The 20,921-nt window shown below is 37.6% G+C and overlaps 1 protein-coding gene across 1 annotated transcript; it reads right to left on the reverse strand.

Annotated features, from left to right (window-relative positions):
- Positions 1-1,046: 1,046 nt before the first annotated feature.
- On the reverse strand, positions 1,047-16,482 carry pnp4b (purine nucleoside phosphorylase 4b). The gene is made up of 6 exons (XM_073872317.1): positions 16,391-16,482; positions 15,082-15,261; positions 11,346-11,442; positions 5,037-5,212; positions 4,754-4,944; positions 1,047-1,593 (listed from the first exon to the last, which is right to left on the reverse strand). The coding sequence occupies exons 1-6, from the start codon at positions 16,411-16,413 to the stop codon at positions 1,349-1,351; spliced, it is 912 nt and encodes a 303-aa protein (XP_073728418.1). The 5' UTR covers positions 16,414-16,482; the 3' UTR covers positions 1,047-1,348.
- Between the last annotated feature and the right edge of the window lie 4,439 nt (positions 16,483-20,921).

Here is a 20,921-nt window from a genome sequence, read left to right on the forward strand (position 1 = left end):
CGTTTGAGGCGAATAGCGTGTGTTTTTGCGGCAAACGCACTGCCCATATCGCGTCATTCCCACGCAAGGCCGCGTCTGATCATGTCTTTGCATTGACTTTGTATGTAATCTACTCGCGCAAATCGTTGAACTCGCATCTGGTGTGAACCCACAGTAAGACTTTTGCACAGTAGGATTCATATTTTTATTATGCAGTGATGGCTGAATAGCAAAAAGCTGTAAAAGTCAAAAGATCAAGTATGAAAGTGAATGATTCTCCTGTACCAACAATGATTATGATAGCTAAATTATGCAATAAGTGTTCTCGAATATCAACCCCTATCTTCTTTTGCTATTCCAATATTTAGTTTTTATAAACCTGTTAAGCCGACAAAGATAAATCTGTTTTTAATGCATCACAAAGCAAAACAACAAATTAAAAACCTGGCATATTATGAATAATTGGTCAGTTTATGAAAAGTGATTTTGCTGATGCAAGTCTTCAAAGTATTTGTCTACAAAAGTCATTTTAAAATTACAGTAATTTTGACTTGTCAGCAGTATTACAGTATGTAACTTCCTCTGAACAACACTTTATCTCAAGTAAAACTTTATTTAAATACCTGAAGGAATTCATAAAATTATTTTTTACTCGGGGGTTTATAATACAGCTTCTTCTTACAACATCTTAACATCTTAACTTGCGTCAGTATAATTTTATTAGTCCTCAATAAAAGTCAATATATGAATCCACTATTTTAACATCCATGCATCTTCATTTTACAGTATTGGAAAAACATGAAAATCACACTTTGGACATCATATACATCCACTCTAAAAGCACCACAACATCTTCTGGAAAGTTTCAACCACATTCGCTGCTGATAAATGCGACCCTGCCCGGGAGATCCAAGGTAAAGTCTCATAATCTAATTTTGATTTCACTCATTGATTTTATATTGACGTCAATCTTTGACATGGCCTTACTCAGTTAATATTAAAGATATCAAGGTTATTTTTCACAAAAATGTTTTTTACATTAAATGCGGGGTGCATGATTTTTGAAAAAAAAAACACTTGTAGCCAATCAGCAGTAAGGGGCGTGTCTACTAAGCGACGACATTGCCTGGGTTGCTTATGTGTGGGGCGGGTCTATCAAAAGAAAGTACAGATTCTATTGGGGTAGGGGCATGCTTTTTTAGGTGATTTCAAATGTCAACATTGGCTTTCAGAGATCATGCACACCGCCTTTAAATCACAAAAAATGACTTTTCACAAGCAGGGTCACATATAGGCTTAGCATGTAGGCTTTAAGATATTCACAATCACATGACATCTACAATGCCCTGTTCAGTTGGTTTGATTGCCCCTACACCGCATTTGGGTAGACGCAGTTGTTATTAATGGTCTCCACTTGATGAGAACGAGCAATGAATGTCATGAGAACGTTCTGAAGCATCTCAGCTCTCATCTTGCTGATCTGCAGGACCTCTTCGTGATTGACCTTCTCCTCCCGGCTGTAGTCCAGAGAAACCTTATTGGTGATAAGCGAGAGCCCCATGACCCTCAGTCCACAATGCTTGGCTACAGTCACCTCAGGAACCGTGCTCATGCCTGCATGGACAGCAGGAGAAGATGGTAATAAGAGGGGAGGAACCAGAAGATCTCTAGTGGCACAGTAGGTTCTTGCGTTGCATCATTATATCTTACTTAATACTTAATGAGGACTATTGGGGTCCTGTTGGAAATATGGACACCAAAACTGTACCAAAACAGGGTGGTTATTAATAGGCTAGCACATAACCCACAGTGCTGCTGTTTGGTAATCTAAGCCCAATTATCTAACACACCCTTCAATTCATCAGAGGACCAGCAGCGAGTGGTTTATGCCAATCATGTGGCCACAAGTACTGTTGAGATCACTGATTAACCAAATCATATTGATTGAAGTAGTCTTCGGGTGGCCCTAATCTCATCAGCTACAAGGGCAGGTTTGCTCTGCCTGCCACAATATGGCACATCATTATTAACAATTTGTATAAATGACCTATTAAGGTAGCACTGCATACAAAAGAAAAATAGGTTATACTACTTAACCTCTTCAAAGACATCTCAACACTAAAGAGTACCAACATGCCCACCATCTGATCTAAGTGTGTAATATGCATGTAGCTTGGTTTTGCTGTCTTGTAAACACTCAGTAAAAAAACTTCATTTCCTCGTGAAAAATAGCTTTTTAGAGGGATTGTATATATGTCACTCATTTAACATAAAACACTACTAAGTTCTATTTTTTCGGGTTTGGGAGCACACTCTTAAAGGAAAACACCACCGTTTTTCAATATTTTACTATGTTCTTATACCTCAACTTAGACAAATTAATACATATCTATCTTTTTCAATGCGTGCACTTAATCTTTTTACAGCGTGTCGTGAATGTGTTAGCATTTAGCCTAGCGCCATTCATTCCTTAGGATCCAAACAGGGATGAATTTAGAAGCCACCAAACACTTCCATGTTTTCCCTATTTAAAGACTGTCACATGAGTAGTTATGGTACGAGTAAGTATGGTGGCACAAAATGAAATGGGAACTAAATGGGGAAAAAAAATGAGAACTACATTGTATGGCGGAAGAGCACTTAGTTTGCAGCACTTCGACCTTGGCTACTCCCCCCCAAACCTCCGTCAATATTACTGCGCCTGAGGTCGAAGTGCTGGGAAAACATGGAAGTGTTTGGTGGCTTCTAAATCCATCCCTGTTTGGATAAGGAACGAATTGGGCTAGGTTAAATGCTAACACGTTCACGGCGCCCTGTACAAAGATTTAGTTCATGCATTGAATAAAGATAGATATGTATTAATTCATCTAATTTGAGGTAAGAACATAGTAAATATTAAAAAACTGTGCTGTCTTCCTTTAAAAATTGTGTTGGTTACAAGTTTATTTCTACACATTTTAAAACACTATGGGTTGGGTATAAAGCATGTCCCTACAAACACAAAAATAAACATGAATATACTCTTAAAAATGAAGGTGCTCACATAGCGATGCCATAGAAAAAACATTTTGGTTCCTCAAGGAACCATTTCTTTCTTTCATGTTTATAGTCTAAAGAATCTTTTTCACTACAAAGAACCAAAAGTTTCTTTGGATGTTAAAGGTTCTTTATGGAAGAGACTGTCCTCCAAAAAATACACCCTGTATGTTGTTAGTGCAAGCAACTTATTACGACGTACACTTACGTTTTAGGGATATGCGCCCTCTAGCGGCCAGCAACTTATTACAACCTGTAGTTACTGTACGTATCAAGGTTGTTTGCTGCATGTGTCAGATTAGACACATTTGTAAAATTAGAAATAGTTTCATGACCATAATTGGTTTTAAAAAAATTTAGAGCATTTAACCCCACCTCTACCCTAAACCACCCACAACCATATAAAACACAACACGCAAGTAACAGTCATGGGTATTACTTGCATAAATTGACGAATAAACAGTATAAAAGTATTACATACAACTTGCATTGCAAACTTTGTGCAATAAAGCCATAAGACTATTTTATATAAATAACTCTACGATCGCAACGGACACAGTTAGGAACAACCAGAACCTTAGAGCATGACACAGTCGCTCAGGGGGGACAATAGCGCATCATATTCCAAGCTGATACAATCGGTCACGTGACACAAGAGAGCGAATGATATTTCACAGTCAAATATGACATCACTTATGGCAGGCATTTTTTTAAATTTTGAAAATACGTAACGAGTCCTGATTGTGTAGCTTGTTAAGTGTGTTGTGATTCGATAGCTTGCCGTTAGTTTAGCTGGTGACTGACGTATTCCTGTGGGCGGAGTTTAGTCAAAAAACTGTTCTACGGACGTCATTAAAGCAGGAAGTAGAGGGCTGTAGTCCAAACCGACCGTTCGCTGTAGACTTTGAAAGGCGAATTCTGTTAAAGAAAAAATATCACCTGGCAGTGAACTTTGAGCTTTATCATTTTACAGGTATTATTTATGCTATTATAGCAACATTACACACTAACTAGGGTTTAAAAAATGGGATCAGAAAGAATGTTAAGCTTGATACATTTCGAATACACTGCAAAAAATGACTTTCTTACTTAGTATTTTTGTCTTGTTTTCAGTACAAATATCTAAAAATTCTTAAAACAAGATTTGACAATGAACTTATTTTTAGATTTTTTTCTTACCCCATTGGCAAATATTTTTGCTTGTTTTAAGCACCAACTTACTTAAATTTTATATTTTTTGTCTAAAAACAAAACTTATTTTCTAAGGTCATTTTGCTCATCAAGAAAATACATCTTGATTTAAGAATTTTTAGATATTTGTACTGAAAAATACCAAGTAAGAAAGTCATTTTTTTGCAGTGTATTTGTACTTTTTGTATGCTGTTTTTCATATTATATAATAAATAAATAAATGTATACGTTATTTGCTCAAAATGCTTAAATGCTGTTATGTGTAAAATAAATACAATTAATCCTGGCGGTTGAAATAAAAAATCATATCCCAATACATTATTGCAAAATTATACGACAATATATTAAGTTTCAACTGCGGCCGCTAGAGGCGCTAATTTAGTAAACATATCTATGGGTCATATTTGGGGGAATGGACAAACAACCAAAATGGTTGTAAGGGTTCTTATGGAACCATGCAGCCGAAATTGGTTCTTCTATTCTATAGCATCATGAAGCTCCTTTATTTTCAAGACTGTATTGGCTTGTGTGTTGTGGGTGTCCATACCGACTGAGTCGCTTCCCAAGATTTGCAGCATGCGAGCCTCAGCAATGGTCTCAAAGTTTGGTCCACTAACCATACAGTAGACCCCCTCACGCACAAAATTGGAGTATCCTAGCTCAGCAGTGATGTCTAGAGTAAGCTTCCTCAGGTCTTTGCTGTAAGCATCAGACATACAGGGAAACCTGATCCCAAACCTTAAGAAATAAGAGAAGTTTAAAGTTCACCGTCTATACAATGGAAAGCAGCGCAAAAATATTTCAAATGCTGCTCACTCCATCTCCCAAACCGTTCATCATTGGGTCCACACAGTGGGTGCTGTCCAGCAAACCCAGGCAAGTTAATATGATCCTTAATGACCATTATGTCTCCCACTTTAAAATCCTGACAGAGACCTCCAGAAGCATTAGTTACAATAATGGTCTCCACACCCATCAGCTTGAAGATCCGAACAGGAAATGTGACCTAGAAAAAAGTAGAAACAAACTGTCATTCATCACAGATAATCTCCATGTACTGTACGATCACTAAACCCATGACTGTGGGTTTCCTACAAAATATCATGGGATTGATCCCCAAGGTAAGGCATGCAAAATGTGGTTTTCCACAGTGGCTAGCCATAGTTTTAGCAAGGATTAAATGTGATCCTTGCTGAAAAATCCAGGACTTTTTCATTTGTACCTTTTTGGAATCCATTCAGCTGATCTCCGGGTCTGGCGGTACCACTTTAAGCATAGCTTAGCATAATCCATTGAATCTGATTAGACCATTAGCATTGCGCAAAAAAAATAACCAAAGAGTTTCGATATTTTTCCTTTTTAAAACTTGACTTCCGTAGTGAAATTGTGTACTAAGACCGACGGAAAATTAAAAGTTGCGATTTTCTAGGCAGATATGGCTAGGAACTATACTCTCATTCTGGTGTAATAATCAAGGACTTTGGTGCAGTAACATGGCTGCAGGAGGCGCAATGATATTACGCAGTGCCTAAAAATAGTCCCTTTAGTATCTTTCAATAGCAGGGTACTATTTTCAGGCACTGTGTAATATCATTGCACCTCCTGCAGCCATGTTACGACAGCAAAGTCCTTGATTATTACGCCAGAATGAAAGTATAGTAGCCATATCTGCCTAGAAAATCGCAAGTTTTAATTTTCTGTCGGTCTTAGTACACGATGTAACTTCAGAAGAGTCAAGTTTTAAATGGGAAAATTTTTCGAAACTCTTTGGTTATTTTTTAGCGCAATGCTCATGGTCTAATCAGATTCAATGGATTGTGCTAAGCTATGCTAAAAGTGGTAGCGCCAGACCCAGAGATCGGCTGAATGGGTTCCAAAATGGTAAAAATCAAATGTTTAACTCTAGGGGAGCTGAATTTTTTTTATATTTTTTTTAAAGTGGAGTGTCGCTTTAAGCTTTAGTAATCCAAAATGGTATGAATAAAGGATTGTAGAGCAGAGTGCCATTAAGTGAAGTGTCAATGAACAATGAATCTGCAGGCTCAGTATAGCCGCAGCACAATAGAGATGTCACAGTCTGTCAGTCTGTCCTCCATCTAATGAACCAAAATGAATATGTGGAGCAGCCACATGCAACACAGCCATTATAACTGTACACTAAAGGGTCATGAAGGTGCAAAGGCAAATTTTCCGAAAATACACCCCATACCGCTGTCCTTTAAATCAAAGCCAACGTCTTCATGGGTTGTAAACTCTCTGAAATGACTATATTTGAGTCTCTAATATTCTTGAGAGAATTGATCTACAGTAGGAGCTGCATTATATAGATGGTTCATTGATTACACATCACTGGTTGATTAATGTGCACTAGTAAAATTTACTTCAAATTTATATGAAAGCAAGGCACATTATTTTAAAATATAATTTGCTAATCTTTCGTGCCTTTTAGGATAGATTATATGCTGCTTCAGTGTGTTTATATGGCACAAAGAAAATAGGCATTATGACATTAAAAACAAAACCAATGTTTTGGAAGGCTAGAGGTTAATAAAAGAGGTTACTGATGGCTTTAATACCTTAGCATCACATTAGGAGTGAAAGGCTCTTGCCTGGCTATGGTGACCATGGCAACTGATTGTAATGCATCGTGTCATGTTGTCAGGGCTGCAATTATTGTAAATGTCCCACTACAGGGCAAGAGGTTGTAGATTCCTCTGTAATTTGGTAAAAGTGGCTTCCTGGCCCTTTGTGCAACAGACAAATTGTTCCCCTGTAGACAGACGTGTACATTTGGCTTAGTTTGAGCTTTAGCTAGAAGCCCCGACAATCTTTACTGTGTTTAGATAAGTTTAGCCAATACAGTAAGTTAACTTACCAAACATAAATTAACTACAATGTGGGGACAAAATGGTAAAGTAAAATACCCCCTAGCTGTCACCCATTAAAAAGTACACCTTTGCACCTACAGGGTTCATATTAGTACCTCAGAGGCAGAGTTGTAATTAAGTAGTAATTTTACTTACTAGATTTCGGTAAATGTACTTTATCAGTGGGGTTTTTTTTGGAAAACATATTTTATCATACTTTTTACTTTCAATACTTAAAGTGCTCCTATTTCAATACAGGGCTTGACATAAACTTTTTGAGGAACTTGTCCTTTGGACGAGTAAATTTGTGTTTCACTTGTCCATGCACAAAAGTCACATGTCCGGGTAAAGATTTATAATATAATGTATTTTGACACACAGGGATGTAAATGCGGTTGAAGTGCCTGTCAGTTATATTCACACCGAAGCCTGAAGAAACATCACTCTCCACTCCATGCCGTCCTGCGACTCCCGCCCCTCCGTGTTTGTCGATCAGGTTTAATGCGCGCGCAGCTTGTTTAGTAACAATAACAGTAACATGTAAATGTGTGTGTGTGTCGGCGCGCCGCGCTCTCTGTTCAATATTCCGCTCGGTGTTTGCGCTGCGCGTTCTGCCCTGTCGTTAACGGCACATAATGTTAAGTAACATTGTTTGAAATTTAACTTGTCCAGTCGGACAACTAATTTTCTCTTTCACTTGTCCTACAAAAAATCCACTTGTCCCGGACAAGCGGACAAGCCTTAATGTCGAGCCCTGCAATACTAAAAAACGTTATTTTGTGTATTTGGTATAATACAATGTGTTTGCGTAATTTATGGTTAAAAAACACATCATTTTCCACATACCGTAAATTTTTGTAGCTCCAGATACTGTCTTCCTCAAACACACTGATTTTGTACAAAACTCATAAATTTGAAAAGCGCTGTGTCCCTGATTGGCCAGCTAATCTGAACGTTGCGATTGGCCTGAATACCTCTGACATCAACCGGAAATGTGACGCTCCTTACCATGTTTGTGTTTGTTGTGGTCCAAGAAAAGAGATTTACGTTGGATTCGATAACTCGCGTTATTGTTTAAAAAATTGTAAAATCAGACCATAGAAGCTGTTTAAAGGTGCAGTGTGTAAATTTTTGGGGCTTCTAGTGGTGAGGTTGCGCATTACAACCAACGGCTCAGTCCACTGCTCACCTCTCGCTTTTGAAACGCATAGAGAAGCTATAGCTGCCACCGGACAAACATGTCATCATGGGAGACAACTTTGTAAAAAAGTTTGTCTGTTAAGGGTTTCTGTAGAAACATGGTGGCATAAAATGGCAACTTCCATGTAAGGGGACCCTCGGTATATAGATAAAACATCTCATTCTAAGGTAATTAAAACATAACGGTTCATTATGAAATGTCTTTATACACCTCTGATAATATAGTTTTGTATATTATATTGCATTTCTGTAAAGAGATCCTTCTAAAAATTACACACTGCGCCTTTAAGTACATTTGAAAATCTTTAGTACTTCCTTGCTTACTTTTACTTTAGTCAAAGTCAAAAAGCACTAGATTCAGGTGTTAATTGCCTAAGACCTGGTGTCACATTTTTTGTTGTTTGCACCTTTATTTTTAAGAATGCATGTTAATCTGTTGCATACTTAACATGCTAACACTCTAACGCAGGAAAGAATACAGAATAGTATCGTAAAGTATTGGGTTTGGCAATATGACATCCAGAAATTATGTGCACAATAAGCTTTTCACCAAACGTCACATAAACATTTGGCATTATCTATATGCTCATATTAAATTAACATACTGTAACATAGACAACAACAGCAAACTGACAATGCGATGCTGTGATTTGAGAGTGACAGTAGCAGTTTGTTTCTGCACCTGCATTCTCAGCATTCATGCCGTGTGCTTCCTGATTGTGACAGATAAAGTTAATGGCCCATACAGGAGGTAACAGCTCCGCTCTGTTTTGCAAATAGGATCTGTTTTCATCGAGTTCTTGTCCTTGAGGTGATGTTATGAGGAACAAAGGCCATTGAAATACATGTAGTTTGAGCATTGATGACATAAAATAAACAAGGACTTAAAGTTCACTTCAAGAAACCACTGCATATACAAGTATTATAAATGGGTAGATCCTAAAAATCAATTTGGAGTGGAACAAGAATAAAAGAGGCGGAGAACAATAAAGGGATAGTTCACCCAAAAATGAAAATTGTGTCATCATTTTTCATCTTCATGTTGTTGTAAACCTGTATGAATTTCTTTTTTTTTTGATGAACACAAAAGAAGATATTTTGCGAAATGATGGTAAACACACAGCATATGGTGTCCATTAACTTCCATAGTAGGAATAAAATATTTTGGAAGTATTGTGATAAATGGTGAAGAAAATATTTTGATAAATGATGGAAAGCACACAGTTGACAGTACCCAATTCCATCATATTTTTTAATTCCTACTATGGAAGTCAATGGACACTATATGCTTACCATCATTTCTCAAAATATCTTCTTTTGTGTTCATCAGAAAAAAGAAATTGATACAGGTTAAAAACAACATGAGGATAAGTTAATGATTTTTGGGGGAACTATCCCTTTAAACATGTTTAAGTTCCTTTAGCTTAAAGGATTAGTCAATTTTCTTAAAAAAAAATCCAGATAATTTACTCACCACCATGTCGTCCAAAATGTTGATGTCTTTCTTTGTTCAGTCAAGAAGAAATTACGTTTTTTTTTTTGAGGAAAACATTCCAGGATTTTTCTCATTTTCGTGGACTTTAATGGACCCCAACACGTAACAGTTTAAAATTGCAGTTTCAATGGAGTTCAAAGGACTCTAAATGATCCCAAACGAGGCGTAAGGGTCTTATCTAGTGAAATGATTGTCATTTTTGACAAGAAAAATAAAAAATATGCACTTTTAAACTACAACTTCTCGTCTATCTCACGTAATTGCGTAATGCTGTGGAAAAGTCACATTTGCCGACCATTTTAAACAATAAACTGACACATTAATTAGTCTTCTTTCTCCACAATCGTAAACACTGGGGCGTAGTTTCGCATACGTCATCCGTGACCTTTCGGCGTGATGACGTATTATGTGAGGTCGCGCTTGCACGTCACAGGACCGGAGGTGGATGAGAAGTTGTAGTTTAAAAGTGCATATTTTTATTTTTCTTGTCAAAAATGACAATCGTATCGCTAGATAAGACCCTTATGCCTCGTTTGGGATCATTTACAGTCCTTTGAAACTCCGTTGAAACTGCAATTTTAAACTGCATTAAAACTGTTACGTGTTGGGGTGCATTAAAGTCCATTAAAATAAGAAAAATGCTGCAATGTTTTCCTCAAAAAACATAATACTTCTCGACTGAACAAAGAAAGACATCAACATTTTGGATGACATGGTGGTGAGTAAATTATCTGGATTTTTTTTTAAGAAAATCGACTAACTTTAACTGGTAAAGCGTTGTGTTAGCAGCACAAAAGGTTGCTGGTTTGATTCCCAGGGAACACGCATAGCTCATAAATGTATAAATTGAATGTACGTAAGGCTTAGTTTACCCTGCAGGTCATAATGCTCAGTTTTTTTTTTGTTAAAATCTGTTTTTTGCGCTGTTGTTCACATTATCATTTAAATGCGACTTTATACGGCCCTTATAGGCAGGGTGCACGATCTCTAAAAGCCAGTGTTGAGATTTGAAATCACCTAAACAAACACACACCCCTATCCCAATAGAATCTGGACCTTCTTTTGATAGACCGGCCCCACACATACACAACCCATGCAACGATGTCGGTTAGTAGACACGCCCCTTACTGCTGATTGGCTACAAGTGTGTTTTGGTACTCGGCCCGACTCCCTTTCCAACGCGTTTTCCAAAAATCGTACACCTCGCCTTTAAGAGACATGAGGTCATCTTCTTGCTTCCTCCAGCACAGAATTGTGACGTCTGTTGTATTTCAATGGTGTAAAAGTCGAATGAAATGCGACATGGCCGTTCAGGCTGAAGTCGCATCGCAATACATCAGATATGTATCCGATTTAGGACCACATATGAAAGTTGCCTGGGTCGAATTTGTGCTGATCAGATTGGCATAAGGAAATCAGATAGGGATCACATTTGGGCAAAAAAGTTAGATTTGGGCCACTTTCGCCACTTTGGATAAAAGCTTTAAGATGTAAATGTAAACATTAAACATACGGTAAGTCACAAAAGTTAGGCATAATTCCCCCCAATTTTTGTTGTTGTTGTTAAATCAGCTTACCTTGCACAATGAGTAGCCCTCATAGAGATGAAACCTTCCTTGCATGAAGACACAGGACTTGCCTTTGATATGACCAAACACAAGACACCCCTCATGGCCAGGAACTACAGTATGCAGAGGACACACACATCAGTGAAAACATCTACAGTAAGTACATATTTTTCTCAAATGATATAGTATTATATTAAATTAAACTTTATGGGTTGCACTTGGTCTAACACGATGTAATATATGAAGCAGCGTGTGATGATAAACTGCAGTTGCGCTGCGCTCTAAAGCTGTCTTTGTCTGATAAATAACCTCATGCTGTAAAGCATTTACTCTTTGCTTCTTTCCTAATATATTGCGTCTACCCAGGGAAAGGAGATATCTATCTGATGATGCATTACTCTGGAACAAGCACATAAAGGGTCACATTCTGCTATCCAAAAGTGCTGCCAAGTAATCCTTTTCTGTAATGTAATGTTAATTGACTAATGATGACTTTTCCCAAGTCTCAGACTTGGCTGGCTTGGCTGTGCTTGTAAGTAATTCATCGATTTGCATTTGTTTACTCATTCAACATACTGATGTCTCCAACAGCCAATCAAAAGAGTCATTTCCGGTCCTTCGGGAGGACTGCTGATGTCATCGTGGATGGCATTACCGAGACTGATCATCATCATCGTGCATCATTAGAGGAGTAACAGGTACAGCAAACTTTGTTTTCTAAATTTATAAGCCAGCGGGAGACTGCAGTTTGTTTGTGGCTTCAGGAACTCGTATTGACATGCTTGCAGGTCGACTGAGCTAAGTGAACGAGACCTTGTTTAAATGTAACCTTGAATTCTGGCTGATGAGATTTGTTTGGCCCTAAAACCTGCAGCGTAATGAGGTTCTGCTGGAATAATAGCTCTATTTTAGGGGCCGATCTGTCTTTCCTTGCTTGAGCGTTGATAAATGGCTCTCACAAAAACTATAAGGGCTCAGATAGGGAAGCGTTACCCTCAGCGTGAAATTTATTTCCTGTAACCCTCCGAAAATGAATGAGCAAATGAAGTTCAGCGCATGCAGTCTGATTTTCATTTTAATCAGACGTCACGCAATTTGGCTAAACAATACGGGTAATGAGAAAAGTTTGGAGATAAATATAGCACTGCCTCACATTTCTTAATTACCTGAACTTTGTTTGAATAAAAAATTATATTTGTGAATATTTTTTAAATAAAATGCACAAAAAAATGTAATAAAGAATGCCTGGGTGCAAATATATACTCATAAATTAAATACAATCAGTGACTAGCAGCCCCAATTTCTGTCGCTTAAAGTTATGATATCTGAAATTAGACAGATTTAGACTTGATTGAACATATTTAAATGTTGTTGCACACACAAGCTACAGGTGGTGCAAACAGTCTCATGCATCTGAACACTTCTCAAGATTATTCACCTCACCGTATAAATATTTAAATCTGTCCGAGATATCATAGTATGAACTCCCTGTGGCAGATATTAGGGGCTATTTTTGCTCCGGTCATATTTTATTCATAGGCAGTAGTTCTTCATTTTGTAGCTCATATTACCAGGACCCGTGAGTAATTTGTTAGCCACACAATGCAATGAGAGACAGAATAATAAACCTGGTTTCTGATTTGTCCATGCATTGGGAACAACTGCACTTTTATAGACTTGAAATGCTGACGAAAAAGACATTCGCATCATTTACTTATTACTGCATACATTTACATTGAAATGAAAACTATACTATTAGTATCAAAACTATAGTTTAACCCAAATAAAACCATGGGTAGATGTTGTGACTTTAGAAAATAAATCAAACTATGTTATATATTTCAACATCTTCAAAGTACTCAACCATGCATGGAGCAGAAGTGTACTTCTGGCATTTTATTAGCTTCTTGATTTGTTACCTTAAGATGTGTTCAAAACAATATTGAAGAAGTTCCAATCTATCTATATTGCTTTATCTTTGTTATTTCTTCCAAGTCATGCATTTAAAAAAAAAGTAAATAAACTGATATGTTATTTTTGTCAAAATAACTTGGAGATGTACAATATTCTATCATAAAAGCAAGGTCAACAGGTGTTTCTTTTTACATGTTCTAAAAGTATACGCATTGTCTATTCTCGGGCTATGGTTAGACGTCTATTACTGTGGGTTTACAGAAGATTTGTGTTCAACGATTTGCATGAGTAGATTATATACAAAGTCAATGCAAAGATGCGATCAGACGCGTACCCGGGCGGGGCGATGCGGATGACGCGAATTGGGCGGCACGAAAAAGGGCCTTCGTGAAAATATTCAACTCAAGCGAAAAATTTGCATGACACAAAGGCTGTTTCTTAATATGCGTTCTTCAGCGGTATTGCATCCTCGTGTTCTCGCTCTACGTCATCATTAACTGTCGAAGTTCAATAGGCTTTATGCCCAGCTGCACTACTTCCTGAACTTCAGCCAGCTCCTTGTTTCCTGTCTGCCATTATTGGCCAAACTGATTAATCCAGGTGTGCTTGACCTCAGTAGTCACAAACAAACTGATTAATCCAGGTGTGCCCGACCTCAGTAGTCACAACAACAATAATCAGACACACCTGGATTAATCAGCCTGTCCAACAATGGCAGACAGGAAACAAGGAGCCGGCCGAAGTTCAGGAAGTAGTGCAGCTGGGCATAAAGCCTATTTCAATTCTCAGGAACGCAAGTACAGAGGACGCATGAAAATACCCGGATGTGTTCTTGATATCGAGGATGCATCGAGTGCGAACTTGTGGGCTGAAATCGCGTTACGCCCCAGAAGTCATTGCGACAAAACAATGGCGGAGGTCAGGTGACCAACAGGAAGATCGCATAGATCTCAATTCTCACAAGTGCGTTCTGTGTTCTCGCGACCTTCTGAGTTCGTTCTTCCAAGGTCGCCTGGCAAGACCAGTCTCCACGAGAACGCATGTCCGTTCTTGGAATTGAGAAACAGCCAAAGTTAAATCCTGCGAGTAATCTAGAGCGAGCAACGCGATGCTACGCGTTTGGTGTGTACTAGAGGTCTTCTCGGGTCCAAAGAAATGTACCCGACCCAAAATGACCCAAATCACTTTATACCCAAACCCCACGTGCATAAATATTTTTTTTTTTTAAAGAAAGACCCGACCCGAGACAAAGACGAAAAATTAGACCTGAGTCCGACCCGAACTAATGGCAATTTTTTTTTACCCGACCGGATCCGAATGTAAACGGCACTGACTTGTGTGTATTCTGCAGACCCCCACGCAGCAGTCAGACAGAAAGAAACTCCGGTGGCCTCGCAACCAATTTGGCGAGCTGCTCCATTTGTTTTACTTTGTTATCTGACAAAGACACCAACGTAACCGCTAAAATGTAAATTTAAAATTGACTGACATGTCTGTCTCAACGAAAATTAACCTACAGCCAGCCACACAATGTCTCAAGCGCTCTTGGCAAACAGATGAGAGGTTTGAAAAGTGACGCACACGCAAGAGAGTTCAGGTCTTCTCGGGTCCGTTCGGCAAAAACACATTCATTTTAAATTACCCGAGACCCAGGTCAGACCTCGGGTTTTTTTAATCTAAGTGGACCCTTGAAAACCTGTGTATGTAGCATTAGACTTTCACATTTTTCCTTGTTTTAGCCAAAATTGCTTGCTGGGCAGAAACAGCTGTTATACAAAAAATTTTAACCATGGTTTCAGCCATAATTCAGCTACAATATGTTTCCATAACTCCAGGAACTGTGCTTACTGGAAAATTAGGAATGTCCTCATAGCGGAAGGTCTGTTTGTTAGAGACGTTCTCAGCGAGGAGCCCCAGACCCGAGCCACACACGATGGCGATCTTCGGCCTGTGTCTTGTTCTGCTCATTAGCCATTCTGTGGTCAGTTTACAGTCATCAAAAGAGCAGCAGCATGAGTGAGGAAATGAGAAAGAAAGATGAGCTCCAAGACAATCACAAATCACATCAGACAAGGTCACTAAATGACAATTTTACTGTCTGTTAATTACCAGCTGGTGTTTACAATCAAATGGTCTACAGTAGTTCTTCAAAAACTCAAGGCTGCGTGATATAATGAAATCACAAAAGAACTAGTAAGAAAAGTAACATCACTCCCTAAAAAGCTAAGGAGGCTTTTAGATCAGTTCACTGTATTGACTACATTTTAATTACATTTATTTAGGCATATATACTGTACCAGATGCTTTTATTCAAACTGTGACTTACAATGGTGAGGAAAACAATGTAGAGATTAATTTTAAGGAGGAAATAATGCAACATGATCTCACAGAAAGTCGTGTTATAGTCACAATTTTTTTTATCAATTTATTTGTGTCCATAGCACGAAATTCTATTAATAGTTTTTTCTGTATGTGGCACGACTTCCTTTTTTGTGTCATTTTATGTTTTGTTTTCTCATTTTTTTTCTACTTTTACATCATTGTCGCTTGGGGTTGGAGATAGATTTGGGGTTTGGGGTAGGATGTACTTTGCTTTTGTTCCGCTTTTAAAACTTACATCGTTGTCGCCTGGATTTGGGGTTAGAGTTGGGGTTTGGGTTAGGATGTCTAAAAATGTAACAGAAAGTGATTTTAACCCCAAGCGACAATGGTGAGAAAATAGGAAAAAACTATGAGAAAACAATACATAAAATACCACGAAAAAGAAAGTCATGCAATGGACACAAGATTTATAGAAATTCATGCAAGTGACACTACAAAGACATTCGTGCACGAATAAAATAATCAAACTTTTCGGGGCTATAACACAACTTTCCGTGAATTAACATGAGAAATAAAATACAACGCATCAGATAATGTGGTAATAAATGTTATATATTTTCAAAGGCTGAAAACATCATAAAAGATAAATTTTGCCAAGAGTCCAAAAACACATTCAAAGCAAATTATCTGCATGCAATAGTCAAGGTTCTAATTTATTTTAATAAATGTAATTTTTTTTCAATAGTTAGTCATCCTGTATGCATTATTTGTTAAGTAAATTAGGTAAATTATATATATCACACAAGAGTCAGAATTACCATGAGTTTTCCTTGGTGTGCATGATCTCAGTTTTTGGTAGTTATAAGCACATGGAAAAAATTAACTTGTACCATATGAGAACAGATAAGAGAGAGAGGGGGGGGGGACTAGACAGCATACCCTGTGATGTTATAGTCTCGTCTCATTGGCTGTATAAATGGTGCCAGAGGAAACCTCCATATCCATTCCAAGAAATGATAATGTCCCCTGAAAACACTTGACTTTATACACACTGAAATGAATGAAAACAAACAGACAGGTGCAGACAGCTAATATACAGGCATACAGTGTAATGAATTTCCTTTATTTAGTTTATGTTGTAGGTCTACTCTTATTCCAAATGTTTATGCGTTTATTTTGTGCCATGTTCAAACATCCAAACACAACTGAAGCTTGATTAAAAACTATAACCCAGATGCTTATAGTTCAGAAGGGAACTTCTAGACAATGTAAAATTCATAAATGCTATAGAATCGCAAGAAAAAATATGAAATAATTAAAATACATTTTAAATTTAACTCTTGGTTTAAAAATATTTTTTGTGCACTTGCGTATTTTTATTTGTACAACTTAAAGTGTGCAAGCAGTGTGACAGAGTAGATTATGCAACCATTGTTAACCAAACTGTGAATTATTAGTGCAATTACGCATGTGTGTGTATTGTCATATGTACGTTTTTGCAAAATGACCTTTAAATGACAATTTTCAGACTAATACTTTTTTACTTTTTTTAGACATGTTTTCTATTGGGGCTTTTATTGAGCAAGGGGTCCAAGGTAGCTCCTGTTAATGAGTAATACTAAGATGTTAAATTGCGTAAGTTAAATGTTTTCCGAAGCAAGCTGACCGCCAGGGACATCCATGCGAATGGATTAATTATTTATTAAACTTTACTGGGTTCAGATGGTGCAAAGATTACTTTCTCAAGTGCACATTTTTAGCTGTAAGGGAATGTATGGAAGGGTAGTCACTAGGTTTGTGTGGCATTTTAGGGTTAATTTACTCTAAATTCGGATGCCCCTTATTCCTGCTGTGTTGTTGGTTTTGTGTGTTTTTTTTTTCAATCTGATGAGGCATTGCAGGGGTGACAGGTGAGACTGACCGTGACTGTTAGTCCAGATGCACAGTCTGCCAGCTGTCTGGCCAACATAAACTCTCAGTCGGAGCCGCAGGGTCCCTTCAGTTAGCAAACAAGTCCCAAAAGGAGAAAGTAGTGTGTAGTTTTTATGCACAGTCCCCACTGCACGTGTCTGAAGTGTTTTGTAGGTTTTTGTGGCGGTTAAATAAGGTACAGTATGGTAAATATTATCCTTGTCTGAAAACCACTGTGTTTGTGTTTATCAAAATTGGGTAACATATGGACAAACTGTTGGTTTAAATTAACCCAAAAAAGAGACATATTTGAACCAAACATGTTGAAACAGCTCGGCTTTCATAGGGTGTATTTTGTTTTCTAAGGTGTATATGCCTTTCAGGTATATACACTCACCTAAAGGATTATTAGGAACACCTGTTCAATTTCTTATTAATGCAATTGTCTAATCAACCAATCACATGGCAGTTGCTTCAATGCATTTAGGGGTGTGGTCCTGGTCAAGACAATCTCCTGAACTCCAAACTGAATGTCAGAATGGGAAAGAAAGGCAATTTAAACAATTTTGAGCGTGGCATGGTTGTTGGTGCCAGACGGGCCGGTCTGAGTTAGGGCTGCACGTTTTCAAGTTTTTAAATAATCGTTAACCGACACCCTTTCAAGCACCATTTCTAGGGTTTACAAAGAATGGTGTAAAAAAAGTGAAAAACATCCAGTATGCGGCAGTCCTGTGGGCGAAAATGCCTTGTTGATGCTAGAGGTGATTCAAGCTGATAGAAAAGCAACTTTGACTTAAATAACCACTCATTACACCCGAGGTATGCAGCAAAGCATTTGTGAAGCCACAACAAGCACAACCTTGTGGCGGATGGGCTACAACAGCAGAAGACCCCACTGGGTACCACTCATCTCCACTAAAAATAGGAAAAAAGGCTACAATTTGCACGAGCTCAACAAAATTGGACAATTGAAGACTGGAAAAATGTTGCCTGGTCTGATGAGTCTCGATTTCTGTTAAGACATTAAGATGGTAGAGTCAGAATTTGGCGTAAACAGAATGAGAACATGGATCCATCATGCCTTGTTACCACTGTGCAGGTTGCTGGTGGTGGTGTAATGGTGTGGGGGATGTTTTCTTGGCACACTTTAGGCCCCTTAATGCCAATTGGCCCATCCTCTGATGGCTACTTCCAGTAGGATAATGCATCATGTCACAAAGCTCGAATCATTTCAAATTGGTTTCTTGAACATGACAAGGAGTTCACTGTACTAAAATGGCCCCCACAGTCACCAGAATTAAAGCAGTTCTGAAGGCGAAAGGGGGTCAAACACAGTATTAGTATGGTGTTCCTAATAATCCTTTAGGTGAGTGTATGACTGTCTGCAGGAGATTCATTATCTGCATATTGTTGATGGCATGGCATCTATACCAACTTGTTTATTGCTTGTCCATTCCCCTAAATATGACCTATCCTCCTAGATCTGATAACCCCAACAGAAACCTTTTGTTTTTTTATTTTAGTCATTATTTTGTGTGTTTATTAAGCATGTGATTTCAAATTTTGCTGTCCTTATGGGGTCACCCCCCAAACACACATAAACAAAACAATGCTTGATTACATATGTAACTCAAAATACAATTTCACCCAACGCTGACTTTTCTGCATTTGCTGTCATTGAGTGACTCATCTACCCTGCTGTGAACCATTTATCTTGAAAATATTTTAAAAATTATGCTTGCATTTTAATTACAATGTAATATAGCATGCACTCAGAAGTTCAATGAAATCTCTTGTTTCCAACGCATTTGCATTTATTTTCTCGACTGTTAAAGTGTTTGTGTTGAGGTGTCTTTGTGTGGTTTTAATGCATTGTAAAATATTTTATAATGCTTCCCTGTTGTGAATATTCAAAACAAGAGCTTTAAAATCAAAGTTGGGCTCGAAGCTAACTATAATTAACCATCTGAACTTTGTGGAGAGCAAAGATTAATGATCCATCAACCCTAAATTCACTGGCTGCCCTTGCTGATCTGTCAAGCCTGAAATCTCTATAGAGTCCTTTTTCCATAAAAAAGCGACATAACTTAAGATGACTAGACTAATGACATTACTTTACAAAGTGTCAACACTGTCTTACTTATGAATCAATATGCAATCATTGTGAAATAGCTATTCCATCTTCCCTCTGTCAGCTGTGAAAAAGCTGTGCAAAAAAGGCTCGTATTTTTTGGGGGATGTTTTAAATCAATATGACTTCTGCATTTTGCTTACACTGTACTTTGATCGTCTACAAATAAAACCCATCCGGAAATCAAGGCCACTTTGCGTGAAAGCTTGCTAAATAAGATTGCACCAACAAAAAAGTCCTCAGTACAAAAACTGATTTCTTTATCTGTGCATCATATCTAGAACTATAATTTATTAATATTGACCGATACATTAAACATAAATACAACATAGTCTCAAGCATTTTTTTTACATTGTGAACATTTATATGAGAAGAGAACGCAGATGAATTTGTCTTTTCATTTCTTCCTTTCATTTCTTCCTACAGTATATTGGTTATTAATGGACGCACAAATATTTTCAGAAACAGCAACTCCAAACTTGAGTGATGTAAGTGTAAATGTGAAGACATTTATACCAGTTCAACACTCAAAAGACATTTTCTCTGACTCAGAATGTCTTGTGTAATGCCACAGAACAGTATTACACTATTTCAAAAATGTTTAATGGTCATTAAATCAGATCAAACGAGTGAACCACCAAGGTAAATTACTTTTAAGTCAAATGTGAAACACCAGCTTTTATTAATACCTAAAAAGTCTAGATAATTCCAGATATTAATCACATCCCCTTTACAACTTGATTTTTTGATGCTACAAACTTTTTGTGTGAAATTGAATAAGGCTGTTTGTTTACCTCCAGATAATAATTAGTCTAATGAGTTTAGAGATTATAGTGTAAACAAGCCAAATACATATATGCAAATTTCCAACACTATGTTATGCAAAACATCCAGGCTCATTATATCTATGGTTACATTTATTTTAAAGGTCCCTTTCTTTCTGTGTTTTTGAAGCTTTGCATTGCGCAATATAACATGTGTTCATGTTTCACGTGTAAAACAACGCGGTATTTTTCACACAATTTACTTATTTGTATACTGCAGTTTTCACTGTCCTCAAAACAGGCTGATGTCTTCTTTGCTCTATATGAAGTCCCTCCTTCAGAAATGCGTAACGAGTTCTGATTGTGTAGTTTGTTTAGTGTGTTGTGATTCGATAGCAGCTTAGCTTGCCGTTAGCTAAGCTGGCGACTGATGTATTCCTGTGGGCGGAGTTTAGTCAAAAAACTGTTCTAGTGACATCATTAAAGCAGGAAGTAGAGGGCTGTAGTCCAAACCGACAGTTCGTTGTAGGCTTTGAAAGGCGA

This window comes from Misgurnus anguillicaudatus, chromosome 10 (genome assembly GCF_027580225.2).
Source record: "Misgurnus anguillicaudatus chromosome 10, ASM2758022v2, whole genome shotgun sequence".
NCBI classification, from domain to species: Eukaryota; Metazoa; Chordata; class Actinopteri; order Cypriniformes; family Cobitidae; genus Misgurnus; species Misgurnus anguillicaudatus.

What these genes read in the sequence shown, in the direction of transcription:
- pnp4b (XM_073872317.1), bottom strand. Translation starts at nt 16,413, where the DNA reads ATGCACACCAAGGAAAACTCATG. An exon ending in CACACCAAGGAAAACTCATG is followed by an intron (nt 15,262 to 16,390) that starts GTAATTCTGACT and finishes TCCTCACTCATG; the next exon opens with CTGCTGCTCTTTTGATGACT. An exon ending in CCAGTAAGCACAGTTCCTGG is followed by an intron (nt 11,443 to 15,081) that starts AGTTATGGAAAC and finishes TGTAGTTCCTGG; the next exon opens with CCATGAGGGGTGTCTTGTGT.